We start from the raw sequence: 25664 nt of genomic DNA on the forward strand, positions 1-25664 counted from the left end.
GCTCGCAGCGCCCGAGCCGCCGGCGGAGCGAAGGTGCCGCCGTGCGCGGCCCGCCGGGCGCCGCGGCCTGCGGGCGCCGCTGGTTGGCGGCGGGGGGACACGTGAGCGGGGAGGCGGCGGCAGCGGCGGCGGCAGCGACAGCGGGAGTTTCCCCGACAGCTGGAGGTTGCGGCGGCGGCTCCTCCTCCCCGGGTCCCCGCTAGAGCCCAGAGACCCCCCGCGCTCCTCCTTATTGACAAACGCACAAAGGGCCGCGCCGGGGCCGGGCCGGGACGCGTCTGGAGCCGGCATGGGAGACAAGAAGAGCCCGACCAGGTAGGGGCAGCGGCGGCGCTTTCTTGTTCCCCCGGGCCCTCCGGGGACGCGGGGCCGGCGGTGGCGGCGGGGGCGCCCCGGGGGCGGCGGGCGCGTCGCGGCCGGTGCTGCCCCTGGCGCGCGTGTGTCTCCGCAGGCCGAAGCGGCAGCCGAAACCCTCCTCGGACGAGGGGTACTGGGACTGCAGCGTCTGCACCTTCCGCAACAGCGCCGAGGCCTTCAAGTGCTTGATGTGCGACGTGAGGAAGGGCACCTCCACACGGTGGGTCGCCGGCGGAGGGGGAGCGGGGGCGGCGGGGGAGCGGCTGCGCGGCCGTGACAGGAATTGGGGCCGGGGAGCCGCGGTGCATCCCCGGGGTGTGAGGGAGGGCGGCGTGACAGGAATCGGGTCTCGTTTATCACGGGTGGGGGCGGGAACACGCAGCCTCCCCCGGCCGGGGCTCCTCGGTGAACCTGACCCAGCGCTGCGCCGACGTGTGTAGAAACAGAAATAATAAATACCAGGAAGGGCATAATTGCCTGCACAGCGTAACCCTGGACAGCTTGTGCCCTCTCAGGAAAAAGAACTGTGCCCTAGGGTGTGCCTGCTAAGACACTCACCCTTTAAATTCTTTTAAAATTTATTTAAAATTCTTTTTCTATGAATTTAAATTTGCCTCCTACATAACCCCTTTGTTTGATTATTATTGGCAGTATTAGTATTATTTTAATTCACTTTTCATCACAGAGCATCACCACTGAGGGCAATAGGGGGTGAATTATAACCCTTCAGTGTTTAGGGAGAAATTGTTAGCTGAATTGTGCTCTATGGAATTGTCTCCCTGTGTAATCATGACTTGCCAGGAGGACCTTTTCTCCATACACCAGTCACAAAGCTGGCGGTGGATTAACTGGTTCCTGTACCTGCCGGTGGCCTGAACATGTGTGCTTGGGGTATGGAGGCTTTTTACAAACGAACCTAGTTTGAACCTGAGTGCACTTGTAGGCATGCAGGCTAGTGGAAGAGAAGGTTGCTCAGGAATCCTTCTTACCATACTATGGGTTAATCCCATCAGCAAGAGAAGTTTAAATGGCAGTCAAGTTGCAATCCTATCAAAAGCCACAATTGCATTGTAGATATTGGTCAAAGCAGTGCTGAGTATGACTTGCAATAAATGTTACATGTTTGAAATTGTAAGTGCAGGGTTGGGTCAAATTACTTGACAAAAATGATTATTCTTTATTTCAGGAGCTAGTTTCCCTGACTTCTGAAAAACAGAATAAATATTGGAAGGACTTCTCATAACTTTAGTTGTGAACATTAGTTGAATGCTGTGGTTTGTTTTTTAACAAAGGAAATCAGTAAGGTAAATGTGACAGGAGGGAATTGCATCTGTCACATATATTATGGCTTCCAGTTATAACAATGGCATTATATTTATATCACAGAGAGATGTCTACAGATCAGTATTGTTCAGCAAAATAAAACTGATGAATTAATGCAATGACTTTAAAAACATAATGAAAGAAGCCTCTTTAACATCCAGTCAGTTTGATAAGAAAAGTCCATTTAAAATTATGTTTGATTGCTTTGGAAACTCAACTGGATAAAAGCATCGAAACTTAACAAACAAACAAAAAATGAAGCTCGTGAGAAACAAATATTTTCATTGTCTTCTAGTTTCCCTACTTGAATATTTCCTCTTTTAAATAATTTTGCAACAAAGTGTCTTTTTTCTTTCTTTGGTTTCCACTTTCTCCCTGATGGTGACCTGGTATGCAAGCTGTAGTTGATAGGTTGATTTTTTTTTTTCTCTACTTAAACTCTGTAACAATGTGTCCCTGAGTAGGTTCATGGGACTCTTTTTCCCCCTAAGGTTTAGATGAGTTGCATCTTCATATGACTGCAAAATCCAGGTTTTACACATGACATGAGGTAGATAAAAGTTGAAGTTTTAGGCCAGGCAGCTTTTGTCTGCAGTTCTGATATATGATTTGAGCCAGTAAGTAGACCTTTGTGTCCATGAAGAGAATCATTAGGGTGCCAAAGAAATACAAAAGGCCAGCTGGGTGTTTGTTTGTGGGTTTTTTTTTTTTCTCCTAAGGACCTGGAGTCCAAGTGACCAAATTATTACCTTGGTAAAGTATTTGTTGCCTATAGGACAAAATGGTTTTCATCAACATGGGGCAGGATAACAATGCTACCATGTTTCGATGGCACTGAGAATACATTATTTATTTATTTTAGTCTTCCATTTTGAAGCTTGATGTTAGATTAAGGTAGTGCATCAGCATGGTTGTTGCTGTGCAGTGGTTCTTACTTAAAAGTTTTAACTTTGTAAAATGCTACTTTTTTTTTTTTTTTAATTTAGAGCAATCTCTTTTCTTGTGTTGAAATGTGTAATACTTGATTCTGCATGTTAAACTTCACTTAGTGTGACCAGAATTGCAGGTGGAAAAACAGGCAATTAGATTGAAGCTAAGTGGGTTTGAAGACCACTGGAAATTACGTGCAAAGTTGATTAATTTTTTTTTTTTTAATACTTATTATGCACATTTACCGTTACAGAAATATTTTCAGGTATAGGTAGGGTTTGTAGGTGTTTTCACTGTTAAATAATTTCTTCTCTCTGAAAGAATTATCTTTAGTGCGAGAGGCTAGAAGTGGATTATGTTCTTTAGTAATTGATAGAATTGTTAGGACTAGTGCAAATGTTTAAAATTTCTTTATTATATTTTATTTCTAGACTGAATTTTCAAAGCAAATTAGATCATGGAGTTAAATTTACTTTTTGTCTATGGCAGTATTGCATTGAATGGTTAGACTGGGCTGTCCTTGGAGAGGGATGTCCCAGGGGAATTCCTGGATGCTGCAGGAGGTGGTGTGACTGTTCCCACCTGGTACTAAAGGAATGGTGCTGGTTAGATGTGCCCCAAGTCAGATGGAAACCTAAGATCCTGTCTGCCAGATGGATATCCCTCTGCCTTCTACTCTACAGCTCTTACCAGGCATTAGTTTGGTCATGCCACTGAGGATCTAAACTCTCCACGTACACATGGCTTTAGCATTTACTTTCTAACCTAAATGTTCTGGTTTGTTGCTTGGGTACTGAGAAATTACTGTGTTCCTCTTGATGGGAGAGGAGCTGAGGATAGTAATTTTCTACATGTGGCTTTTAAGACATTTTGAAATCTTTCGAGATGAAAGATGTTATATAAATGTAAGGAACATAGGACTGTAATAAGTACTCCTTTCTTGAACAAATCTCCTGCTGAAGTTCATTAGAAGCACAAGTAAGGAGTACTGAATAGAACCCTAATGTACTGTATTATAGAGGGAGCTAGTAGTGACTGCTATATTTAGATTGCCTAATAGTTTCCATTATAAAGAAACTGCATGACCTTTTTGAGAAGATTTGTTGTTTGCAAAAGCCATTGTAGTTTGGCAAGAGGAAAAGTCTTTAGGCTAAATAAGTGGTTTGATTTCCTTGCCCCATGAAATTAAGTTTTGCTCAGACTAAATCACTTGAAAAATCTTCATTCCCTCTCTGTCACTCATGCTGTACAGAAAAGTCTGTGCTAGAGCCCTAAAAAAGCCCAGACTGGAACTGTGTAAAAGCAACAGAGGCAATGATGGTATGCTGAGAACACAGAATTATATGGCTCCTGGGGAGGTTATAATGGGGTTGCTGAATTTGGGTTGGCTCTCACAGTTACTGCTTTGTCAAAAGACAGTTGCCTCCACTGGCAAGCTACCATTTCTTTTTCTGTTCTCATGGCACTGTCTGAATCAGGAGTGTACCAATACTGGTTGACCTTCAAGAACTGGGCTGGATCCTTGGACAGACCTTATTGCAGCAAGTATTTGCTCCCAGTTTGTCTGTCTTTCAATAGATGTTTGGATTTTGCTTTCCTTGCCCGCTAACACCATTAGTCACTGTAATTTAGATGTGTTGTAAAGCTGAAGATTAAGAGTTTGTGTTGCTGGGAAGAAATACACAAGAGGATTGCCATTCCCTCTGAAGGAGTGCATGTTTCCTACTCTCTGCTGCCTTCTAGGAGGCTGCATTACTGCCCTATTGTCACCTCTCTGCTTCAACTTCCTCAGAAGTGTTATTAAAGCTCTTGTTATTCAGTTAGCAATAGCATCCAGATTGAAAATTACCTGTCACTTTGCTTTCCTTCATGTGTTTTTTGTGCATGTGGTCTGATCTCTAGTTGCAGGATCCTATTCTTTTTTCCATGTTGTTACAAACCACTTCTCCTTTCAGTGTGAATGATGAGTATCCAGGGCAGTGTAGTGAGAGCTACAGGAGGAACTGCAAATACTGGCTTTTTAAACTTTGAAGTGCTTGTAATGATATTCTACTGTGTAAACAAAGCAGAAAAAGGATGCGGGGACATGCGATCAATTTCTCCTTTTCTGACTAGATAACGTTCTCTGATTCTTAAATTACAGAAAGGGGCCACAAGTGTGGCTTTAAGGATAAAGGATGTTTTTACTAATAGTGAAAACTCTCTTGGCTAGTAGTAGGGGAAGATTTGTTTATACAAACATATTTTATGATTGTTATGGTTTTATTTTCTAGAACCACTTTCATTACTTGCTTTGAATTAAAACAAACCAACTTAATCTTGTCAATGAATCCGAGTCTTAGCGCCTGCTGTTCAAGCTCCTTTTCTTTTGTTTGACTGGGAAAAAGGGAGTGTAAGGAGATGAGACAGGTACAAATGACTTCTGTGAAGTGTTGTGGGGTTTTCTTTTTTTTTTTTTTTAATTTGGGTTTAGGGTGGTTTTGTAAGCGATTCCTATTTGTTACACATGTTGAGTGAGCTCTTACATGTAATATCATTCATAAAATAGTCCCTGAAATTTGTAGGCAGAGTGAGAAAGTCTTGTTTAGTTAGGATGAATTTTTGTGGATTTGGGATCTATACCTCTTAATGTCCTTTACTGTTGAAGTAGAGATAATATATAACCAGCCAAATGGGGGCATGGCTTCTGCGTCCTATGATCTATTGATCATCATCACTGAATCATTGCTTTTCTCACAGCCTAAGGTATGAAAAGCCACATTTAAATCCCACCAGAAACCTAAGAGTGTGAGATAATAAGGAACCTGGGATAGAATCTTTCTATATTTCCTTGGTATTTGGTTGATGTTCCTTGACTGTGCCTGAGAGTTTGGCCCTCTGATGTATTTTATCATCATGTCTGATGAGCTCCTAAATATGAGATACAGGTCTGTGTTTGGAACTGCTGTGAGTTTGTTTTGTGCTTTGAGACTCATAAATAAAATGTTTAATTTTTTAACTTGGATATCAAGGTCATTTTTCTTCAGAAAACATGTGCAATGTGTTTAGTCATGTACCATCTGGATGTTTATAAGCACAAATCAGTTACATTTAATCAAATCTGGTATTTGTATTTCTGTTGAAGTGCAGTACGGCTGAGGACAGAGTTGGTACTTCCCTGGTATATCTGGTTTAACGTGTCTGTTTCACAACAGCTTGTTAAGGACTCTCCTGCCTTCCAGAAGCAGCCTCGGTGTGTGCACATGCGCCTGCGTGTCAGGGGAAGGTTGGGAAGGAGAAAAAGAGGAAGAGCTGCCTGTCATGCTGATTTCACAAATACATGACTGAATCAAGCTCAACAGACTCAAGAGCTGTTCATTGCTTGTGGTAGTTTAGAGAAGGAAATATTTGTAGGAATGAAGTGAGTGGAAAATTCATACAGAGCTTGGTAAAATATGGGTTGTATATTGCAAGTTTTATGGTTTAGTGTTAATATTAAATTATGAAGAGAAGCAAGAATATATAGTTCTCTTTTGCTCTGTCGATAGCCGTTGAGTAATCCAGTCATTCTGGACTTCCAGTTTTCTTTTTAAAGGGAGTTTTTAAAACTAACCTTTGAAATTGTTTAGGAATTTATTTTCCCTGAAAAATATAGTGAAACTTAAGAATTCTGCAGACATCATTTTCAATGTTGTTATAAAACAATGAATTAATTTTTATTGATTGGGTGGCTCTGTTAGATGCTCCTTGTAGGTGGAGCTTGTATGGGCAATAGAAAATGCAATGGGCAGCCAACCAAAAGAAAATCAAGTCTGTATTTTAGAAAGGAGTAGGGAGAGATTGTTGACATTTTTTTGAGATTAAATCTCATGTTAAATCTTTGTAGTTTTGAACCTGACAGATACTTTAATTTGTTGCTCTAAGAAGCTCATAAAAATTGTAATCTACTTGATTCACTACAGTCTGGTATCCTTTTGTATCTTGTTACTTAAGTAGGGCTTTTTTTTCATGTAGTTGTGGGGCCTGCTGTGCTTTGTGCAGTCTTTTTTGGAATTCATAATTTATAGTTTGAGTCACCTTCATGCAGGATTATCTTGTCAGATAGTTCTCACCACCTCTCAGCTTGATTGTTGTTCTATTCCTTATTCTTCTTCCAAATTATAATTAAAAATATTAAATAGTGTCACTGTAGAACCTCACTATAAATGCTACCCCATAGATACATCTAAATATATCTACAGCTGTTTGTTGGGAACTATTAAGCAAGCAGACTCAGATTTTGAACTACATTCTGCACAACTTTGTCCTCATCATAATTTAGCTTAAGTGGGAGAATATATTTTAAGATGTTTCAAGTCAAGACTGGCAATGTGTGTTTCTTTTCTCCTACTCACCAGGGCTACTAGTCCATTAAAGAAAGAAACTACACTGCCAAACCATTTGGCTTCATTCTTTAATGCTCCCAATTCTTAAATAGTTTTTTTCTAGTATCTTTCTGAAATTGAATTAGATTGAAATTTTATTTGCCCATCGTAGGATTTTTTCCCCTTTTTTTTCTTCTGTGGTACTTAATGACTTCTTTCACCTTTCCTATATTCTCTAAACATCTTTTTCTGAGGGTGAATTTCATTAGAGGCTGTTGACTGCCATGACTGCCATAAATAACATTCAGTTTCTTTTATTCTAGCTTGAACTCATACTCCCTTGTTTAATTTGGTTATATGGAATTAAACTGTTGTGTGGGTACTGAAGCAAAGAAGTCTTTATGCCATCTGGTATTTGCTTTCTTTCCATGATTAAGTACTTTCCTTTGGGGCATAAGTAGTGTGTGTTTTGATAAATGTCGCTTTGCTTGCTGGTTTTTGTTTTGGCTTTTTGGGTTTTTTTTGTTGGAAATGTCATCTTTGTTTTTAGTGCCACCAGTTTTATTTTATGCGTCTTTTATAGGGAAAATGGTCTGTCCTGGACTGAAAGCTACTAGGATTTGAATAAACACCTAAAATAAGATTAGGTATGTTAAAAGAGAAGATTAGCTGGCAAAACGAAAGCTCTTGTATCACTTGTAAAGTGAGGAGAATTTGCATTTTCTGCCCCTAACTTTTTATCTGATTTTTCCTTGATTGCTGTGACAGCCCACTCTGCCTGTTCCTGTTTAAAACTTGATAGAAATATCTGTACTTTTCATCTTGAAAGTCAGGTTAGAATGAACAGTATGCTTTGCAGAACATCCTCAGAGTATCAAATGATGTCTTTTCTTGGCTCATACCGTCAGCTACAAGATACTTTTGAAGTAGGCGAGTTAGAACAAAATACTAAGTGTTCAATTTTTATACTTTCACGCAGTGGCTTATCCTGGTTTAAGTAGGACAGAGATCCTGAGGATTGTCTGTTCTGTGAAGTGCATTCCACTGGTATGCAGTATGCTGATGTAGAGCAGGCTTGAACTTGGAGAGTTCAGCTGCAGAATGTTGTTGGGAGGCTTTTGGCTGGCAAACTTTCCATCAAAAGTCAGATTGAAGGCTAGAAGATACGACCTTGATGTCTACAACAAGTTTTTTCTTGTTTTCTTAGGAATTGAGGAGTGGGGAGGAAACAAGCAATTGAAAATTTTCCTATTCTGACTTATTGAAGATTTGGAACCTATCTTTAAACTATTCCAAAATGCTTGACTATACTTTCACTGTACCATATAGCTCATATGACAGTGCCTAGTAGAAAAAAATTGTGTGAATGAGTAGGGGTTTGAAAATTCACTATGGAAATAGAGTTCCCAACTCTAAAAGCTGAAAAAAGTTGGTTTGGCACATGCTGTGAAAGACAAGTTATTTGTTATAGCTATCACTGAAATCTGTGGTCATGCACTAGAAATTCTGTAATTGAATAAGAGGGATAAAAGAGAATGTGACAACTCATTCTGTGGCATCTTTTTAGATTAATATTAATCCTATTCATTAAGAACATTATGGAGACTTAATTTTTTTAGGGAAAGCGTGTAGCCTTTTCCTCTACTTAAGGTAGAGCAAATTTACATCTTCTAAATCTGCTTCAAAAAATCTTTGTGGAGCTGGCTCTGAGTGGAAGAAGTTTCTAGAAGTTTCTGCTGCCAGCTTCTGGGAAGATGACCCTTGCAGTGCAGAACAAATACAATAGGTCAGAAGCAAGCTCCTTCCAGTTGGATGACAAAACTAACTGTACCAAGGATTGGCCCTGTCCAGTGCAGCAATGGCTATGCTGCTGCATCAGTGTGAACCTCATATTTTGCATGTCTTTTTGCATAGGTGCAAGGTTTCACAGTTTCTGCAGAAAAGGGACAGAGGAGCAGCGTGAAGGATCCAGTCCTTTGTGGGATCAGCATTTGGAAGCGGTTACTTCCCCTTGTATCCCAAGGATCTGGGGGTTTAGGAGACTGTAACCACTCCTTATTCTGTAGGCTCCCAAATACTGCCTCCTCAGAGGATATTGTTAGAGGACATTGAGCTTCCTGACCCCTGCTCATATGTAGCTCATTGTCATCTAGGAAATGTAAATTAGTTGATACCAATATGTTTCTCAAGCAGGGTATTTTCAGTGTTGCTGCCACACTGAGCATTGGTGCACCACAGCTTGTGGCATATGGGGAAGAATGCTAACAACAATGTGCAAGAGGTTGGAGCCTTTTAACTGGTTGTTGGAGAAGTAACATTTGATGGCGGCTTTGAAAACTATCCATGAAGATGAACTTTGTCTTTCTAAAGGCCCTGATCAGATAGTTCTTAGAGCAGGCTGTTGTGCACTGTACCAGTTGCTTGAGGAGACTTGCTGGCCTCATCTGTAAAATGTCATCTGGAAAATAGGGCATTGCCTTTAAGGGAATGATTAAATAGGGACACTGCCTCAAGGGGTAGTTTTCTGCACATTTTTACAGTGACTGATAAAACCATATGGGTCATGTGAGTCTATTCTAATTGAATCAGCTTCTATTGAAAGATGGAATTGCTAGAAATGCACTGAATGGATGAATTCCAAGTAAATGATTCATACTGTAAAACAGCTAGGAATATGAAAGCACAAATCAGAACTGTCTGAAAGTTAGAATTCAAATATACATAGGATGTGTAGAAATTGCATTGCTACTTTGCTATATGCAGATGGATCTGTATCATGTTTTTTCCTACAGACCACTGGCTCCATTGTTTGCACTGTCATAATTATTCACTTGCATTATTTGCAGAGGCAGTGAAATGGCCTGTTAATACTAGCATATGACAGAAGTAATGGTAATGAGGAAAAATAATTTTGGATAGCAAAGTGTTGAAGATGCATTTAATCATGAACTGCTTCAATGCAGCAATAAAGACTAGTTTCTCTCAAGATGGCTTTGTGTGGCGATTAGTGAGGTCATATTCATGTGACACAGCAGGCTAAATGTCGTTTAATCTGATAGTTTTTATTCTATGAATAGCTTAATAGAGTACTGATGACTAAAGGAGAGTGAGCTGATCTGTGTCAGAACCCAAAGACTGCTGTTCCTGGTAGTGATTTAATTTAATTGTTAGCAACTTGTACTTGCATTACAAGAACTTGGCAGTAGGAGATATTTTTTACTTTTCGCAGGACTTAAACTGTTAAAAATCAGGAGTGGCATCACAACATGAGCTGCTTGCTTCTGTGTAGAACACAGGTTGCAAGATCCAACTGGCCAGAGCATTTGCAATACTACTTAGTGTACACATTGTCCCTGATGATTTCCTGTTTGCTTTAAATAATATCAATGAGCTGCTTAATAGTCAGTGATGTGAGCCTTTTTTATTAGGAGGCAAGTTGTGGCTTACTGGAACTTGATCTCAAAAGCCAGCAATAGTAATGGAACAAAGGTTTGTGCTGGATTTATAGTGAAGTTGAAAAAGCAGCTTCCATTGTTATGGAATAGTTTTGCAGAACCTGAAAGCTCTTGTACAAGATGCTGCAGAAAGAGATTGTAGACTAGATATGATAGTCAATAACAAGTTACATGTAATTTTAAAAAGCAAATTTTTGCTTTTGTGTCAATTTTTTTGCTTGTGTCAAATCTAGAAGAAAAATTTAAGTTAGTTGAAAAATTGCCTGATAGAAGAAAACAGAGTCTGAAATGCTGTAGCTGCTAGTCTGCAGATATATGGAAGGATATATTAAAAGCTGTTGTACATTTTGTGTGTACAAATGCTTAACAATTCTCTAATTATTTGGGAATTAGTGTTTTACATTTGACAAAAATAGTCCCTCTACTATTGAAGTTTAAAAAACATTGCATGCTTTTAAGTGTTTACTGTCAAACTAACACTGGAAAATTTCATTGTCCTGAAGCACAAAGAAGGATCAGTAAAAAAGGTAGGGAGTTGTTTGCTTGGTTTCTGTGCCAGACTGCATATACTTACACCTTAATGGTACAGATGTAAGCATAAACTGGAATGAATGGCCTGAAATGTAACAGTTAAACTTTTACCTTCTTACTTGGAAGTTTAATAAGACTCTGCCACTCTCTAAATGTCAAATTGGTTGTTGATCGCCAGCATTTTTACTTTAGGACAACCACTGAAGTGCCTGAATACATGTATGCATGTCTTGGTTGTAGTTATTTTTTTTCTGTATTATAAAGAATTCAGGTAATAATTTCTTGACTCCTAGGAAATTCTTTTGCATTTTAAGCCTTGCTAAGATTATGATGTAAAATTTAATTTGGTCCTGTTTGTTTTACTTAACACTGACAATACCATTTCAATGTCTATACAAATGTAGGCCTCAGCCTTCCAACTCTTTTTGTGAATTCCTAGTATTGAAAAGAAGAGCAGTCTCTCTGAAGTTAAGCTCTTCAGAGGCAGAGGTTAGCTCAAAGCAGGGAAGAGTCAGATAGCTGTGTATATGCTTAATTTTTAGGTGAATGTTTAGGTGAAGTTGCTTATGTTTTTGTCCTTGAAACCAGTTACATGGGAGGGAAAAGAGACTCTGGAAGAGACATAGATACAAAAATCACTAGTGTTAGTGTACCTGTTTTGCAGAAAGACTTTTTCACTCTGATAAAGAGTGAAGACATGCCTGAGGAATTGGAAATGTTAATTGCTTTCTTGACACAGTAACTTGTTTTCAGTATATAGGGGTGGGAGAAGGGAGGTAACCCTGAAAAAAACATGGCTAATGAGTGGGAGGAAAATTTATTGACTTCTTAGTAAGGTTTACTTCAGGGTAACATGTGACTTGGTGCAGAAACTGAATTTGAAGTATCTTTCTTTTGTTCTGGAGCCATCTAGACGTTCTGCCATCTAAATCTACGTCATTGATCCATCATGGCAAGTCACATTCCAAAGCTGCTGGTTGCAAATTGTTCTGTGATATGCTGAGTGAAAAACTGTCTAAGCTCTATTACAAATTTAGAGTTAGATCTTTGTGTAATTAATGTCTTTTTGAAAATGCACAGGAAGCTTCATACTCTAAAATTGCTGCAATATTCAAATATAGATGAGCCCTGTAAAAGTTACTGAAATAAATACTGTAAGAATTGCTCAAAACATTCATTGCTATGTGAAGGTATCCTAATATGTTACTGCAGTATTCATACCTTAGAAAATCTTCTACCTAAAACCACTTCTTCACATCCTTCAATTTGTTTAAAAAGCTGCTTACTGTACAATCATGCCTCTTTCTGTTTGTCTCCCTTTATATGTCTGCTTGCTTTCAAGATTAGGAACAACCTTTTACTTTTTAATTAATTGCTCTAGTTACTGTATTAAGAGATATTTGAGAATGTGGCCCTTAGAGAAATGAGGATGTGCTGGAGGAGTTTTTAGCAGAGACTAGCTAGAATATGATGAGGAAGTAGAAAGTATGTGAAGATAAGCTTTTCTTGACATTCCAGTAATGACTGGAAAAATGGAGATTAGAGTATTACTGTGGATATCAGATTTCTATTAGCCTCTTGAGACATTAATATTTAGGATAGATGTGAGTGGAAAATGATCTTCAAATAAATTATAAGATATTTAAAGTCTGTACATTTGTATCGCAAGATGACCCAGTGTAGTAATGAAAGAACAGAGTAGAATTTGAATGATCAACTTTGTTCTCAACAAGATTTTAATGCCCTTAACTGTATTCTGTTTATACTTTAAAAAGACATGTATGAAACAAACATCATAAAATCAGGATTTTTTTCAGGGTTTGGAATGTTTACAAGGCATTTCTGAAATCATTGCTAGATGAGGGAGTAGCAAAAGCTGGTGGAGGAAGAATACTATACTGGAATTCCATTTAAAAAAAATATTAGCTGAATCAGCTCAGTTGGAAACAAAGAAGGAGATAGATAAATCTGAAGAGGAAGGTGGGATTCAGGAGCACTTCAGTGGTTAGGAGCTGACTGACTTTCTCTGGAGCCCAGTGAGTAGTTCTAGGCATTTTTTCCTACAAGCTGGTTGACCTTGTTCTTTTATGCTTTGCACAAAGGTACTGAATTGGGAATGCCTAATTGATTTTAGAGTTTCTATTACATTAGAACTATGACAAGTGTTCTAGGTTTAGTCCAAAATGCATCAGCATACCCTGTCTACAATGCAGTTTTTGGAATGATCTCCAAGACTTTTCCCAAGGAGGCACCATAGAAAAAGTCATATGTGGAAACTCTAAAGTCAAAAGCATTTCTTTTTTGTACTGATTCTATTCCTTAGCAGTCAGCTTCATGGGTTTGACCAAAGATGGCATATATAAATAATTATTTACTACTTGTGAGACCTCTTGACTGTAGCAATTTTGCTAATTCCTGTAAAATCCTGGAGAGTAAAATTCAGGGTGCTAATTGACTAGAACTCCAGGTTTCCAAAGAATGAGTCCTGTCATGCCATGCTGGTGGGAGAGAAGGACACTGATGTTCAGAAACATGCTGAATTCACTGCCTAAGCCCTGTGCAGTGAGGGCCTAAAAGCAGCAAGAAGTTGAGGAGAAGATGTGGGAACTTGCATTTGCTTGGAAACATTTATTCTGTCCTCCTGAATCTCCTGAAAGGGAAGTAAACTTTAAATACAAAGATTTTTCATTTTTGAGGAAATGAATCTATGACCAAGGGTAAGATGAAATCAGTCAGGTTTCTGTTCCAGATATTTCTAACTTCTCTTTCTTGAGGAATAAATCTGCTATCTTGAACAAAAAGTCCATGTCTCCTTGCAGGGAAGATAAATGTAGATAAATGGTACTGCTTAAGGATTAGGAGTGTGTTTGAATAAAACCTCTTTAGGTCTCTGAAGCCAGATTTGGTTTGGTGGTAGGGTTTTTTTTCAAAGAAGTGGAGAAAAGGATGACATTCATTTGCAAAGTTGGAATTTTGAAATGTGTGTGATACCACACAGAGATTCTACATTTATAAATGTGGAAACCTATGAAGAAATATCACAGGCTTTGTTTTTCTTTGGAACTTTTCTTTTTCTGGGAGGGAAAAAGGGTAGGAGATAAGATACTGCTGATCAGTCTTCAACTGTTCTGATGAATAGACAATTCCAGGTATATAGTAGCTACCCCTTGTGTTTGATAGTATCATCATGATCATAGAGGTCTTTTCCAACCTAAACAATTCTTTGACTCCATGATGTTACCTCTCTCATTGAGTCCTGCTGTCATCCAGAAGGTAACTGATCAGTATTTGCAAGAGAAATTTGAGTCCATGAATCCAGAATAGATCCATACCGTCTTGGACAACTAGGACATAACATCCTTCTGTAGGAATAGAGTTTCATGGACAATTTCTTCCTGATTTTTAAGATGGGACAAGTTTAATAGGAAACCAGGAAGTAAGAGGAATTAAAATTGTATCAGATTTTTGATAGCTAAGTAAAACTGGGCTAGGTTATTCTCTAGTTATTGGAGGAAAAGTTTGGCAAGTAATTTGACTAGAGCTCAGTAGCAGACTTAAATATCAGGTCTCATGTGCTGTTTTAAGTTTTTAGATAAATTGTGTGTGTCTCTAGCTTTAGAAAACAGATAATTTGCCACTTGAGACAGGATAAGCTTCTGGCAAGAGCTATTGGCCTGAATTGAAGCCAGAGGGTGGTTGGACTTGAGGAAAGGGAAGGAAAGGATCACATTAAAATGGAAACTCTTCCATTTTAAGCAGAATTGAAGGATCCAGGCTTTCTGTTGAAGAACATCTTTCACCTTTATTGGATGCTGAGGTTACAGCATTTTCTTGATCTAGACTCATTGTGTTTCAATTGGAAAATTGTAATTTTAATATTTCTGCAGTAGTAAAATATACAAAACGGGAGATAGAGCTTCAGGAAAGAGCGTGCCTTTGAGTAAGTTGCCTGCACTTCAGGATGTCTGAAGCCTCTAAACTGCATCTAAACTGCACATTATAGATGACAATACACTTCCCTCAACAGGTTGGAAAAAGCGCTGGGACTTAATGATAGCATCTAGATTTCTGTATAGAAAAGTATGTGTTATGTGCACCACTTCAAAGTCCAGGGAGGCTCCCCCTAAACCAAAGCGAATGTGTTGGCTGCTCTGTTGGACTGTTGGTGTCTTTGTGCTCTCTGCAGCCTCTCTTGCTTGGCAGGACTCTGTGCTGCTTGGCAGTCTTATTTGGCTGGCTCTGGCCAGTCAGGATTTGTGGCACCAAATGGACACTTCAACTCCCAACTTTACATGCAGGGTTACCTCATGCTAACACAGAACTCTCTTGAGATGTAGGTAGATTTGGGGATGGTTCGTGGAAAAATTATCACAGTTGGCACCATCATGCTCCTTGTTTCCCGACTGTGGCAGATGAGCCCTAATGCTGATTGACAGATAAGTAGTTCAGGTCTGTCAGAATTGGAGCTTAGACTCTGAGTAGTGCAGAGGACATTAGGTGCTTTGTGGACTTGTAATCGCTGCAGAAGCAGAATTGTGCAAATGTAGTTGTGCTCTATATAAATTAAATTCAGCTGAACACCAAGATACTTCAGCATTAAGCCAGTTTGGTTGTGTATGTACCTGTTTGATGCACAACTCTGGCAAATGAGAGTTTATTGTACTTCTGGTGTCTGTGTTGGTCATCAGTATTGTATAGATATTTTTTGTTTACTTTGGTTCTCAAAATGGATCTGCTTTTCTGTGATGAGACCAAGTTATTCACCATATCAAATTAGTCAAAATACTGTTAACACAGGCTATCGGTGAATAGTCGGTGAGGGAAGTCAAGGAAGCATTTACTGCTGTGAGATGTCCAAATTTTTTTATGTGCATGAAGGTATTGTGTTGAGCTCTGAGTAATGGAAATTACTCCGGGCAACAGTTCCAGATATCATGTGGTCTTCTTGAGAATTTTTAATCTCTAGGCATGTAAATTTCTGTGCTACAAAGATTTTTTTTTTAAAGAATGTCAGCAATGAAAACCAGTTCATCCTTTGCAGTATTAAATATTTTAGAGTGTTAGTACTGAATGAGTTTCTGCATGCAAATGCTAAAGCAAAGACAAGTTTCTGCAGCCTCTATAAATATGCTTTCTCAACCAGCAGCTAGATCAAACCTGGTAAGATAAAATGTTACATCCTGCAAGAAGACTAGAGTTAAAATGATGACATCCTTGTTTTTGAGCATTTATGGGAATTTAAGGGAAGACAAAAACTTTATCCTCGTATGTTTGTCTTAATGACTGTTGGCTGTTAAAGGACCAAAAATGTTAGTTTTCCTAATTTTTTAAAGGAGACTATGAAGAGCCTGTCAAGTAGGACCTTGATAAAAAAACAGCATTGGAATTAGATAATTAAAAAAGTGTAATGGATGAGATTGAGATAGAAGTGTAGGTAGAAGTATGGCTGATGTCAGCTTAGAAGCAAGATAACACTGTCTAAAAAGGAAAACTAGGTAGAGAAGGGGAGTGCAATATTCAGAGATGTGATGTTTAGAGATCTCTTGGAGCTCAGTAAATCAGTTTCTTGATGTGGCTACAGTGCTTAAACCATGAAGTTCACCTCTGGAAAGAATTGCTTGTGCTTATCTTCTGTAATAGTGGATGCCTTTCTTAATGTTCTCCTTTGAATGACTGAAGTGGAATTACTAGGCAAAAATGCAAAGCTTTTAGGGGCTGGCTAAATAATAGGTATTGTTTTTATGAATATTTCTCCTTGTAGTTCTGGATTGTTCAGTTGTGGTGGTCCAATAGTTGTCCAGTGATAGAAGCAAAAATGCTTGTAATCTTAATGCAGAAGATTATAGAGCTTCTTTCTAAACACCAGTTAGCTCAGGTGCTCTTGAATATTCTTAAAGAGCAAATTACCATAAATATAAACAAAAGGCCATGCTAACATCAGATCTACTTAATCTGTAGCAGCATATTGCAAGGAGTCTTTAACTGGCTTCAAAAATGACTAATTTAAAATGTTGTATTTTGGCAAATCATCAAAATCAATTTGCTGTTACAGGGATAGTTTCTCTTACTTTTATCTTCTCTAAAATAGCCTTTTCTCTATGAATTTATTCATGCCTGAGTGACATGATTCAGCTACCACTAAGCAGGAACAATTCTAACAGGTTCAAACTTATGAATGTGATAGAGTTATCTCCTGACACCTGCATGGCTTGTGAAGTGCTTGGTTACAGTTCATTAGCCCCTTTTGAGGACCTGGGGAAAAATTGAGCACTTGAAAGGCATTCCTAGTGTTGAGAGATGAATTACTTTTTTTCTCAATGTTTTTAATATAGCAACCTTGAATGCCTCATTTAATAAATCAGAACTTGAGAAAGCAGATAATAAAATTTAGAACAGAGATGTAACTGATAGCTGTAGAAAAAATTGACAACAAAGATACGGCTCTTTAATGGAAAGAGTCTCCTGTCACAGCAAAGCCACATATAACTTCTTGATTAATTTTTAGTGCATCTTCCAAAATATGATTTCTCTGTATTTTTTTTTTGTCTTTACTGACTTCTTCTCCTTGTTGCAAAGATTTTTTTTCAGTCCCACTCATTTTATGGTATTAGGAAAAAAGTTCTAAGACCAGGACTAAGCTTAATTTCCCATCTGTACTCTAACAGAAATTATCTAGTTTGCCCTCAGGAACTGAAATGGTTATAAATTCAGATCTTACTTGCTAAGATTGTTTTTTCCTCTCTCTACCCCTTTTTAACAAGTTTCCATAATCATGGTGTTGCCCACGCTCCTGGGAAACAATTCCTTGTGTGTCGAGTTCACTAGGGTCTTAGTTCCTAAGTAACATGTCTGATCATTCTCTCAGGTCACTGTGTGGTAATGATGGGATTGTCACTTGACTGTCATTACAAACTGTATCCCTCTCTCCTGGAGCAATCTTCAATTCAAGACAGATCATCAATTTTCTGTGTATATCACAACTGTCTTCCACCTGAAATTATAAGCTTGTGCTTCAGTTACACCTTGGTGGTTTTGCTCTGTTATGAAATACTGTGAAAAAAGTTTGAAAAAATTTTGAGGCAAGTTTTCTTAAAAATGTCTTATGTACTCTGTTAAGCTGCACATTTGTAGTCTATTGAGCCCATTTGAGTTTTCACTGTGGGCTCACTACAGTGTGGGCTTTGCAAGGTTCTAGTGCTATAAGCTGGGGAGTTTTCACTAAAGGGATTTGTTCCTGTTCTTCCTCCCTCCATGAGTCAATGTAGGCTCAGTTCATGAGTGAGTAAGGGGTAGTCTAGTTTTTATCCCAAAGTTCTGTTGTGTTGACAATTTATTAATAGTTATTCTTTAATTTATTTTAATTCATTAAGAACTTACTGTGAAGACTCATGAAATCTCAGCTGATTAATATTAACACTCTTTCCTACACTTTGAGTTCTTGTAATTTGGCTTTCAGTCTGTAACTTGAACTATTGCAATCATTACTGAAAATATAACTTGTTAATGGGAGCTGCCTTGATTTCCTGCACTTGTTATTTTTCTCATCTCTTCGCCCAAGCAAGAAGTGCCAGTAGTGTGATCCTGTGAGCTGGGATAACTAAGTATGTGTGTGAGCTGATGGCTTCTGTTGCTTTGATAACGGTTTTGTATTTTCAGAGTATCACAGTGCATATAATTTGTGCTTTTTCTATTTTTAAAAGACCTAACATCACAATCCAACTAACAAAACCCAAGAGCTTGGCAGGGTAAGCATTCTTTTGGAGAAGAAATTTACATCTTCGAAGTGTTAATAACAGAAACTTTTTATATATTGTGACTTGAAATTTCTTAATTCCGTAACTGCAGAACAAGTAAATACACTTGCAATGTAATGAGTAAAATGTGTAATTTCAAACTAGGATCACTGAATTCCAATACAAAACAGAATAAAAAATTAATCCACTTCAAAATAAATTTTGGAAAATGTAAAACTAATAAACTGTTGAAATTCTTTTGCCTGCTGTTGCTCTTTTCACACTGGTTTTTAGTTTGGATCAAAACTTAGAAATGAAACCTGCACTGTGTATACTGATGGAATGTGGTCTTATGTTTCTGTTGCCAGCTTCCAAAGTATATGTGTTCTGACAGCTATAGCCTACATATTAATTAGCAGTGTATTTTTTTCCAACAACATGATAAAAATTATGCACAACAGGATTTATTATTGCCTCCAATAAATTTGTTTGAGCTGAAAACACTTGAATTTTATTCTATAAGGCCAACAATGGCTTTAGCTCTGATACCTCAAAGGTCACCTTTTTCCTTTTTGTAGTAAGGATTGTCTGCTTCTGTATTGGAGTAGACTCAAACCAGTCCATTCCAGCATTTGAAGGGGCTGGGAGTGGGTGGTAATGTCATTTCTGGAAGAATTGTCTTTTGGAGCTCACTCTGAGCTCTCTGTCTGGATATGACAGCTGCAAGAAGAGGGCTCATGGCAAATATTGTCTCTAAATGCTGTAAAATAAGAAAAAAGAATCTCACTTGTTGATAATGCAAGTAAGTGAAACAAAAGGCTATACTGGCTTTAAATTTTATATGCTGTCTTAATGAAGTATTAGCAGCAAGATATGTTTAAACAATATTTCTTCTTACAGTGATGGTTAATGTTAATTACTGAAGTGTAGACAGTTTGAGACTTGAAAAGTCTAAGCATTATGCATGTCTATATATATGTGCACACAGGAAACCTCGGCCTGTCTCTCAGCTGGTTGCACAACAGGTTCCTCAGCAATTTGTGCCCCCTACACAATCAAAGAAAGAGAAAAAAGACAAAGTAGAAAAGGAAAAAAGTGAAAAGGAAACAACAAGCAAAAAGAACAGCCATAAGAAAACCAGGTAAAAAATTTAGAAACTTTTGCAGTATTCATAAAATGTCATTTACAAACAAAAATAAGAAAGTGTTCTTTGATTTTATTGGTTTCTAAGTGCTGTGGCAAACAGCTAGGTTATATATTGGTGTGAAGTTTTTTGGTTTAGCCTGTCTATAAAATACAAAGAAGGCCTGCAGTGTGTACTTGTGGCCAGAAGATGGAGATCAGCTGAACAGAGAAAGAAAGGAAGACTTTTTAAGGGTTATTTAGTGTATTGTTTTAAGAGTTTATAGAAGTATTTTGCATACCATACAAAACTGTTGATAGGCAAATTGATGATATTAATATCTGGAAAAAAGAGAGGATGGGAGTGATTAGTTTTCATGCAAAATAGTAGTGGGAGGAGAGAGAACCAGTACCAGACTGCAGATGAGTAGGGAAAATAACTTAGTTATTGATAGCCTTGTAGAACCCTACAGCTTTGAAGGGCTGAACTAGGGCATAAATTAATGTGACAGGATAAGGTATGTCAATTACCTAGTGATAGAACTCTCTGTGCCACATCTGGGATGCTGAAGGACTCTTACAAGTGAAAACATGAAATATTGCAGTACAGACAAGCAGTTGTAAAAGCCTTGATCTTGCTGTAAGGGAGGAGGGTGCAAACTGCTAAACAAAAGCAGCAAGTTTAACCCCTAATTCATCATAATCTAAGCATAAAGTTATTGTGGCAAGAATGCTGTGTCAAAAAAGCTGAAAAGTGTATAAGACATGTAGTCTAAGCAAATCTGGGAGGAGCTATTGATTTGTTTTGGAAGCACTCCAAAATAGCCCAGCCAAGAAATATCGTTTGGGATTAGTTATGCAGGGAAGTAGCAGATGCTTCTGTTGTGCCTGAAATAGGATCATTAGGATCAGAACAAGGGAGAGACTGAGAGTCAGTAGAGAGCAGTCATTAGGAAAGTCAAATCTACAAGCTTACTTCATGCAGCTGAAGTACTTCAGTTATGAAGCATTTGATGTTAGCATAGTGAGCTTTAGTTAAGCCAATTATAAATTGAAATATTGAGTAAATTGCAATAATGCAGTAAAAATGCAAAAAGTGAGACAGAAAGATGAAGGAAATTTGAAAAAGACCTAAAATAAAATCTGGGGCCGAAATACCAGTATGATCTTGCATTAAGAATTGATTTTTTTTTTAATTCTTCAAACAGCTAATTTTTTTCCAAAAATTGTTTCACTAGGTACAATAGTAAGTTAAGAATGCCTGATTAGTTTAGGCAGATTTCTTCAGTATTTAAAAAAAAAAGGATATCCTTTTCTTTTTGCCTTAAAATGTATATATTGTTGCTGGAAACAACTACAAAAATCTTCATGCACACTCAGTAGAATTAATAATCTCCAGGTAAACAACACTTGCACAAGTTGATAATTCTGAACTTTTCACTCTCTTCCCATGATGCACATCAGCAGATTTTCAATTTTTTCTGAGTTACTTCAGTCATGCTGCTTCAGCCTCAGGGGAGCATGATGTCAAAGCCCATCTCAGTTGTAGTGGAGAAAAGACATGAGTTGTTTCAGCTGAAGTGAATGGGAACAAATTCTACTTCAAACAAAGTTGATGATAGGGTAGAGGTTAGAGCTGTGCTGTTATCACACCTGCAAACATGTGGTGTCATTATTTTATTGCAGCTTGGGCCAGTGGTAGTTGTGGAGTCAGTTAAATGCACAGATGGTGCTGTTCATAGCTGCTTGTGTGAATTCAGCTGTCTGGTATCAGTTTTTCATGGTGATCATGGGAAAGGACTAAATTGAAAGTATTTTGTGCATGTCACCAGCAAAAATATGATGTCAAAACAGAAGTCAAATTAGTCTTTAGTTCTTTTTGTTGTGAAAAATTAAACAGTTGAAAGATTGAATAAAGATACTTAGTCTGTCAACACTATGTATGTATCATTCATCTCTGCATAATTTAAAACAGACGATACCAGGAATAACAGTTATACTATGAGCACAAAGTCCAGTTCAAATAGTATACTGGTGGTCCTAGTGAGGTTTTGAAATGAGGTAACACCTGCTGCAAGTTAACACTGCCTGTGCTGTTGAATTCAAAAGACAGACACCAACATCTTCATTACTGAACATAATTTTCTACTTAGAATTGTTGCTTCAGGCTGCTGCAGGGATGGAGGTTTCCCTGGATCAAATTTATAACTTTGCACAATAAAGAAAGAATTGGGTTTTAAAAGTAAAAACCTTCCCATATTGCTGCATAGTGACATTATTAAAAATGTCAACTTCTAAGTAATTTTACGAGATGGTAATGTGTTATATTCAACTATTTCAATGTAAAAATACTAGGAAACACTCCACTGTTAATACTTCTGGTACTTTGTTTTCCTACATATTACACGTTGCAAAAAGAAGTCTTATATACACATTTGTTCTCCTGAGCTCCTAAAAAGTAACAGGGAGACAAGATAATAAGATGGTGTGTGTGCTTTTATTATGATTATTTTCTTTATTTAGGCCAAGGTTGAAAAATGTGGATCGAAGTAGCGCTCAGCATTTGGAAGTTACCGTTGGAGATCTGACAGTCATTATTACAGACTTTAAGGAGAAAACCAAGTCACCACCTGCTTCCAGTGCTGCTTCTGCAGATCAACACAGTCAGAGTGGTTCTAGCTCTGACAACACAGAGAGGGGAATGTCCAGGTCATCTTCACCCAGAGGAGAAGCGTCGTCACTGAACGGGGAATCTCATTAAAGTTTATTTCCTCCAGTTTCATTAGTCTCTTCAAAACATGCAAATACGTAAGTGCTGTCACCACATTTTCATGACAGATTAGTCATGCATAATTGATATGTTGACTAGAACATAATGCAGTTTAAAAAAAGAAAGAAAAAAAGTGCAGTGATAGTAACAGCATGAAGCTGAGTCAGGGGAGGTTTAGGTTGGATACCACAAAAGGTTTCTCACCCAGAGGGTGTTTGGGCACTGGAACAGGCTCCCCAGGGAAATGGTCACAGCACCAGCCTGACAGAGCTCGAGAAGAGTTTGGACAACGCTTTCAGGCACAGGGTGTGACTCTTGGGGCTGTCTTGTGCAGGGCCAGAATTTGGACTCGATGATCCTTTTTGGTCCCTTCCAACTCAGCTTATTTTGTGATTATATAGTAATTTAAATGCTATCACAAATGCTTATGAAGCATCTTCAGACCAACTTTTTAATCTACATGTGTAAGGGTGCCATGAAAATGTGGTTTGAATGTTCATTATGCAGTGTTACAGTATGTCCATTTTCACTTTTAGTTTAGTGAATTCTAACACAACTCTTGGAATCTCTACTATTGGCATGTACTGAATTTAAATTTTTATAACATAGTTCAAGCTGCCTAAATATGTATTATTTGAGAATTGTGAAACATAGTTATATGTATGCAAGTCAAAGATCAACTTAATCAATTATTGCTGCAACAGAATTTTCATAATAATTATCTTCTTAAAAACACCTGCTGGTACTTGGTGTGGTTAAATAGGAAAAATGTTATTAAAGAAAACATTTGTATGGATTTTTGCCAATGTTTGACACATTTTACTAGATTACTGTTACTGAATTATGTTGATGGTTTTACCAATATTTTTTGACACTTAAAACACTTATTGTAATGTTTACAAGCAAAATAGAAAACACATTCTAAGTATTGATTCGTTAATCTTGCAATTCAGGTAAAGTACTGCATTGTCGCTGTACACTGGTATTTTGTGTTGTGTAACAAATACTGAACCTCAGATGGTGATGCATTTGGCAAAAACTATTTGGAAATATGAAAGTTTGGAAAAGCTTTAAAAAGAACAGATCTGCAGTTCTCATTTCTGCTTAGTGCTGTTTCCTTGCCCCAGATTTTTCTAGTGTCACATAGTCACTTATCATTTCAGTACAGGAATATCAGATGTTGCACAAGAATAAGGAAATAATAATTCTATTATTTTTTTTGTTCCTGAATCAATCTCTTTAGTATTGAATTGGCCTGTTAGAATATATTATGCCATAAATCATTGGAAAAAGACTTATGGCATAAGCTGTCAACATTCACGCACTTAGCAATATACTGAAAAAGAGCAAAACTAAATACAATACCACCTGGTATTATGTAAAATTACCAATAAAATATTTTTGTGAATACAGATTTTGCATTTTTGTTTACAACCAATAAGTGTTTTGATACATACATACATACAATTCATGTATAGATTTTAAATTATATAATCTGGTTCAGTACAAAAGTTCATTTAGCTCCTTTTAGTGAGGTAGGGCACTTACACTCCCGTGAGCCTTTTCTTTTTCATTCAAAGTAAAAATTTTTAAGCCTATGTGAAAGTTGGATGGACCTTCTTGGTAGTGAATCCAGCCCCAAATTATTACCTACATATGATATGTCTTCTTAACGGCTTAAAATAATGGATTTTTGTAGCCCCTGAAAATTGTGATGTTTGGTGGTTTCTTGTAGTAATGTATTTTTCTGTTTTTAATGCAGTACTTCTACAGGCACAATGGTACTGTTCTATTTTGTAAGATGCTAGTTGTGAAATACAGTTAGTTGCATAAAATGAGAGTCTGATGTGATATCTGAGAACATACATACCTCATTCCTTGGTGTTGCTGTTTAAACTTTTTAGACATCAAATGTTAATTATAGGCTGTTTCAGATGGTTAACTACTGACCTGTTTATTATGTATTCTGCTTTATCTTACTAAAAATAGGATGTCTGTTCATTGCTGTTACCTGGCCAAATTTAGTATCTGTAAAATATGCTTTTTAAGGTTCTTAAATGTTTTTGGGGCCAGGCTAGTGTTCAGAATAGCATACACTAGTTTTTAAAAGAAAAAAGACATGCTTTGCAACTTTATTTTTTTATATTTTATTTTTAGATGGGACTATTTGCAGAATATACTGATGTAATGGATTACAAAAGAGCTGAAACTGTTTAATCAGTTTAAGGATAGTAAATCTCATTGCAAGAAGTTTTATGAAATGTGTTTCTAATTTGAAATGTAATGAATTCTAACACATTTCAGAATTCCTTGCAAAGAAATAGTAATCTATTACCAGTATTTCACTAAATGGGAAATGTATTTTTATTTAAGTTTATGTGAATAAACCACCCAGCACTGCCAACAAAAGGATTCTATCTTCAGAATTAAGTAGCTGTTTGGTTTGAAGGGAAGGATGGAGTGGATTTTACTATGATTCAACTGTCTCTAGAGAATAATCTCAACAATGTGTTACAAGTGTGGTTATCAAAAATAATGCAGAAAGTCTCAGTGTTCATTATGGAACAAGACCATTTCTACAACAGGTGCTGCAGAAGTCAGCTGGGTTCTTAAAAGCTGTGGTGGTTTTAACTGAACAATTAGGTTGCCAGAGTTTTATCGCAATGATGCTCGTTTTAGCATGAAGCAAAGTTGAGTTTTTGCCTGTTGGTGATTAAAAGAATATGACAATACTGACAGCAGAGTAGACAAATTCTAAGCAAAATACTGCATTTGAGTCTGTTCATAATATAATTTAAATGAATTTCACTTTCATAATTTCTAAATAATTTTGACTTGTAGTAATCCTAAATCCTTTTTTCTAACTGTAAATATATTTAAAAGCATCTTTACTCCATTTATAAAAAGTGAAAATTTAATGTTGTAATGTGTTCTGATTAGGTATTTTTCTCTGTGATTGCTCTCTGCATAAGAACTGTTATTTGTTAAATCTATATATGCATCAGTCTTCAACAGCCATACATCCTGGGATGTTCATGAAATGGTGGCCCCACAAGAACAAGTGTGATAGTGTTCCATGTAAATGAGTTCCTTTATGTGC

General features: G+C 37.5%; 1 protein-coding gene across 1 annotated transcript; it reads left to right on the top strand.

Annotated features, from left to right (window-relative positions):
• Positions 1 to 23974, top strand: YAF2 (YY1 associated factor 2). Its single transcript, XM_064702587.1, has 4 exons — positions 1 to 315; positions 452 to 577; positions 19661 to 19813; positions 22318 to 23974. Exons 1-4 carry the CDS (start codon positions 290 to 292, stop codon positions 22553 to 22555), a joined length of 543 nt encoding a protein of 180 aa, XP_064558657.1. The 5' UTR covers positions 1 to 289; the 3' UTR covers positions 22556 to 23974.
• Positions 23975 to 25664: the final 1690 nt, after the last annotated feature.

The sequence above is a fragment of the Zonotrichia leucophrys genome, chromosome 1A (assembly GCF_028769735.1).
Source record: "Zonotrichia leucophrys gambelii isolate GWCS_2022_RI chromosome 1A, RI_Zleu_2.0, whole genome shotgun sequence".
Lineage (NCBI taxonomy): Eukaryota > Metazoa > Chordata > Aves > Passeriformes > Passerellidae > Zonotrichia > Zonotrichia leucophrys.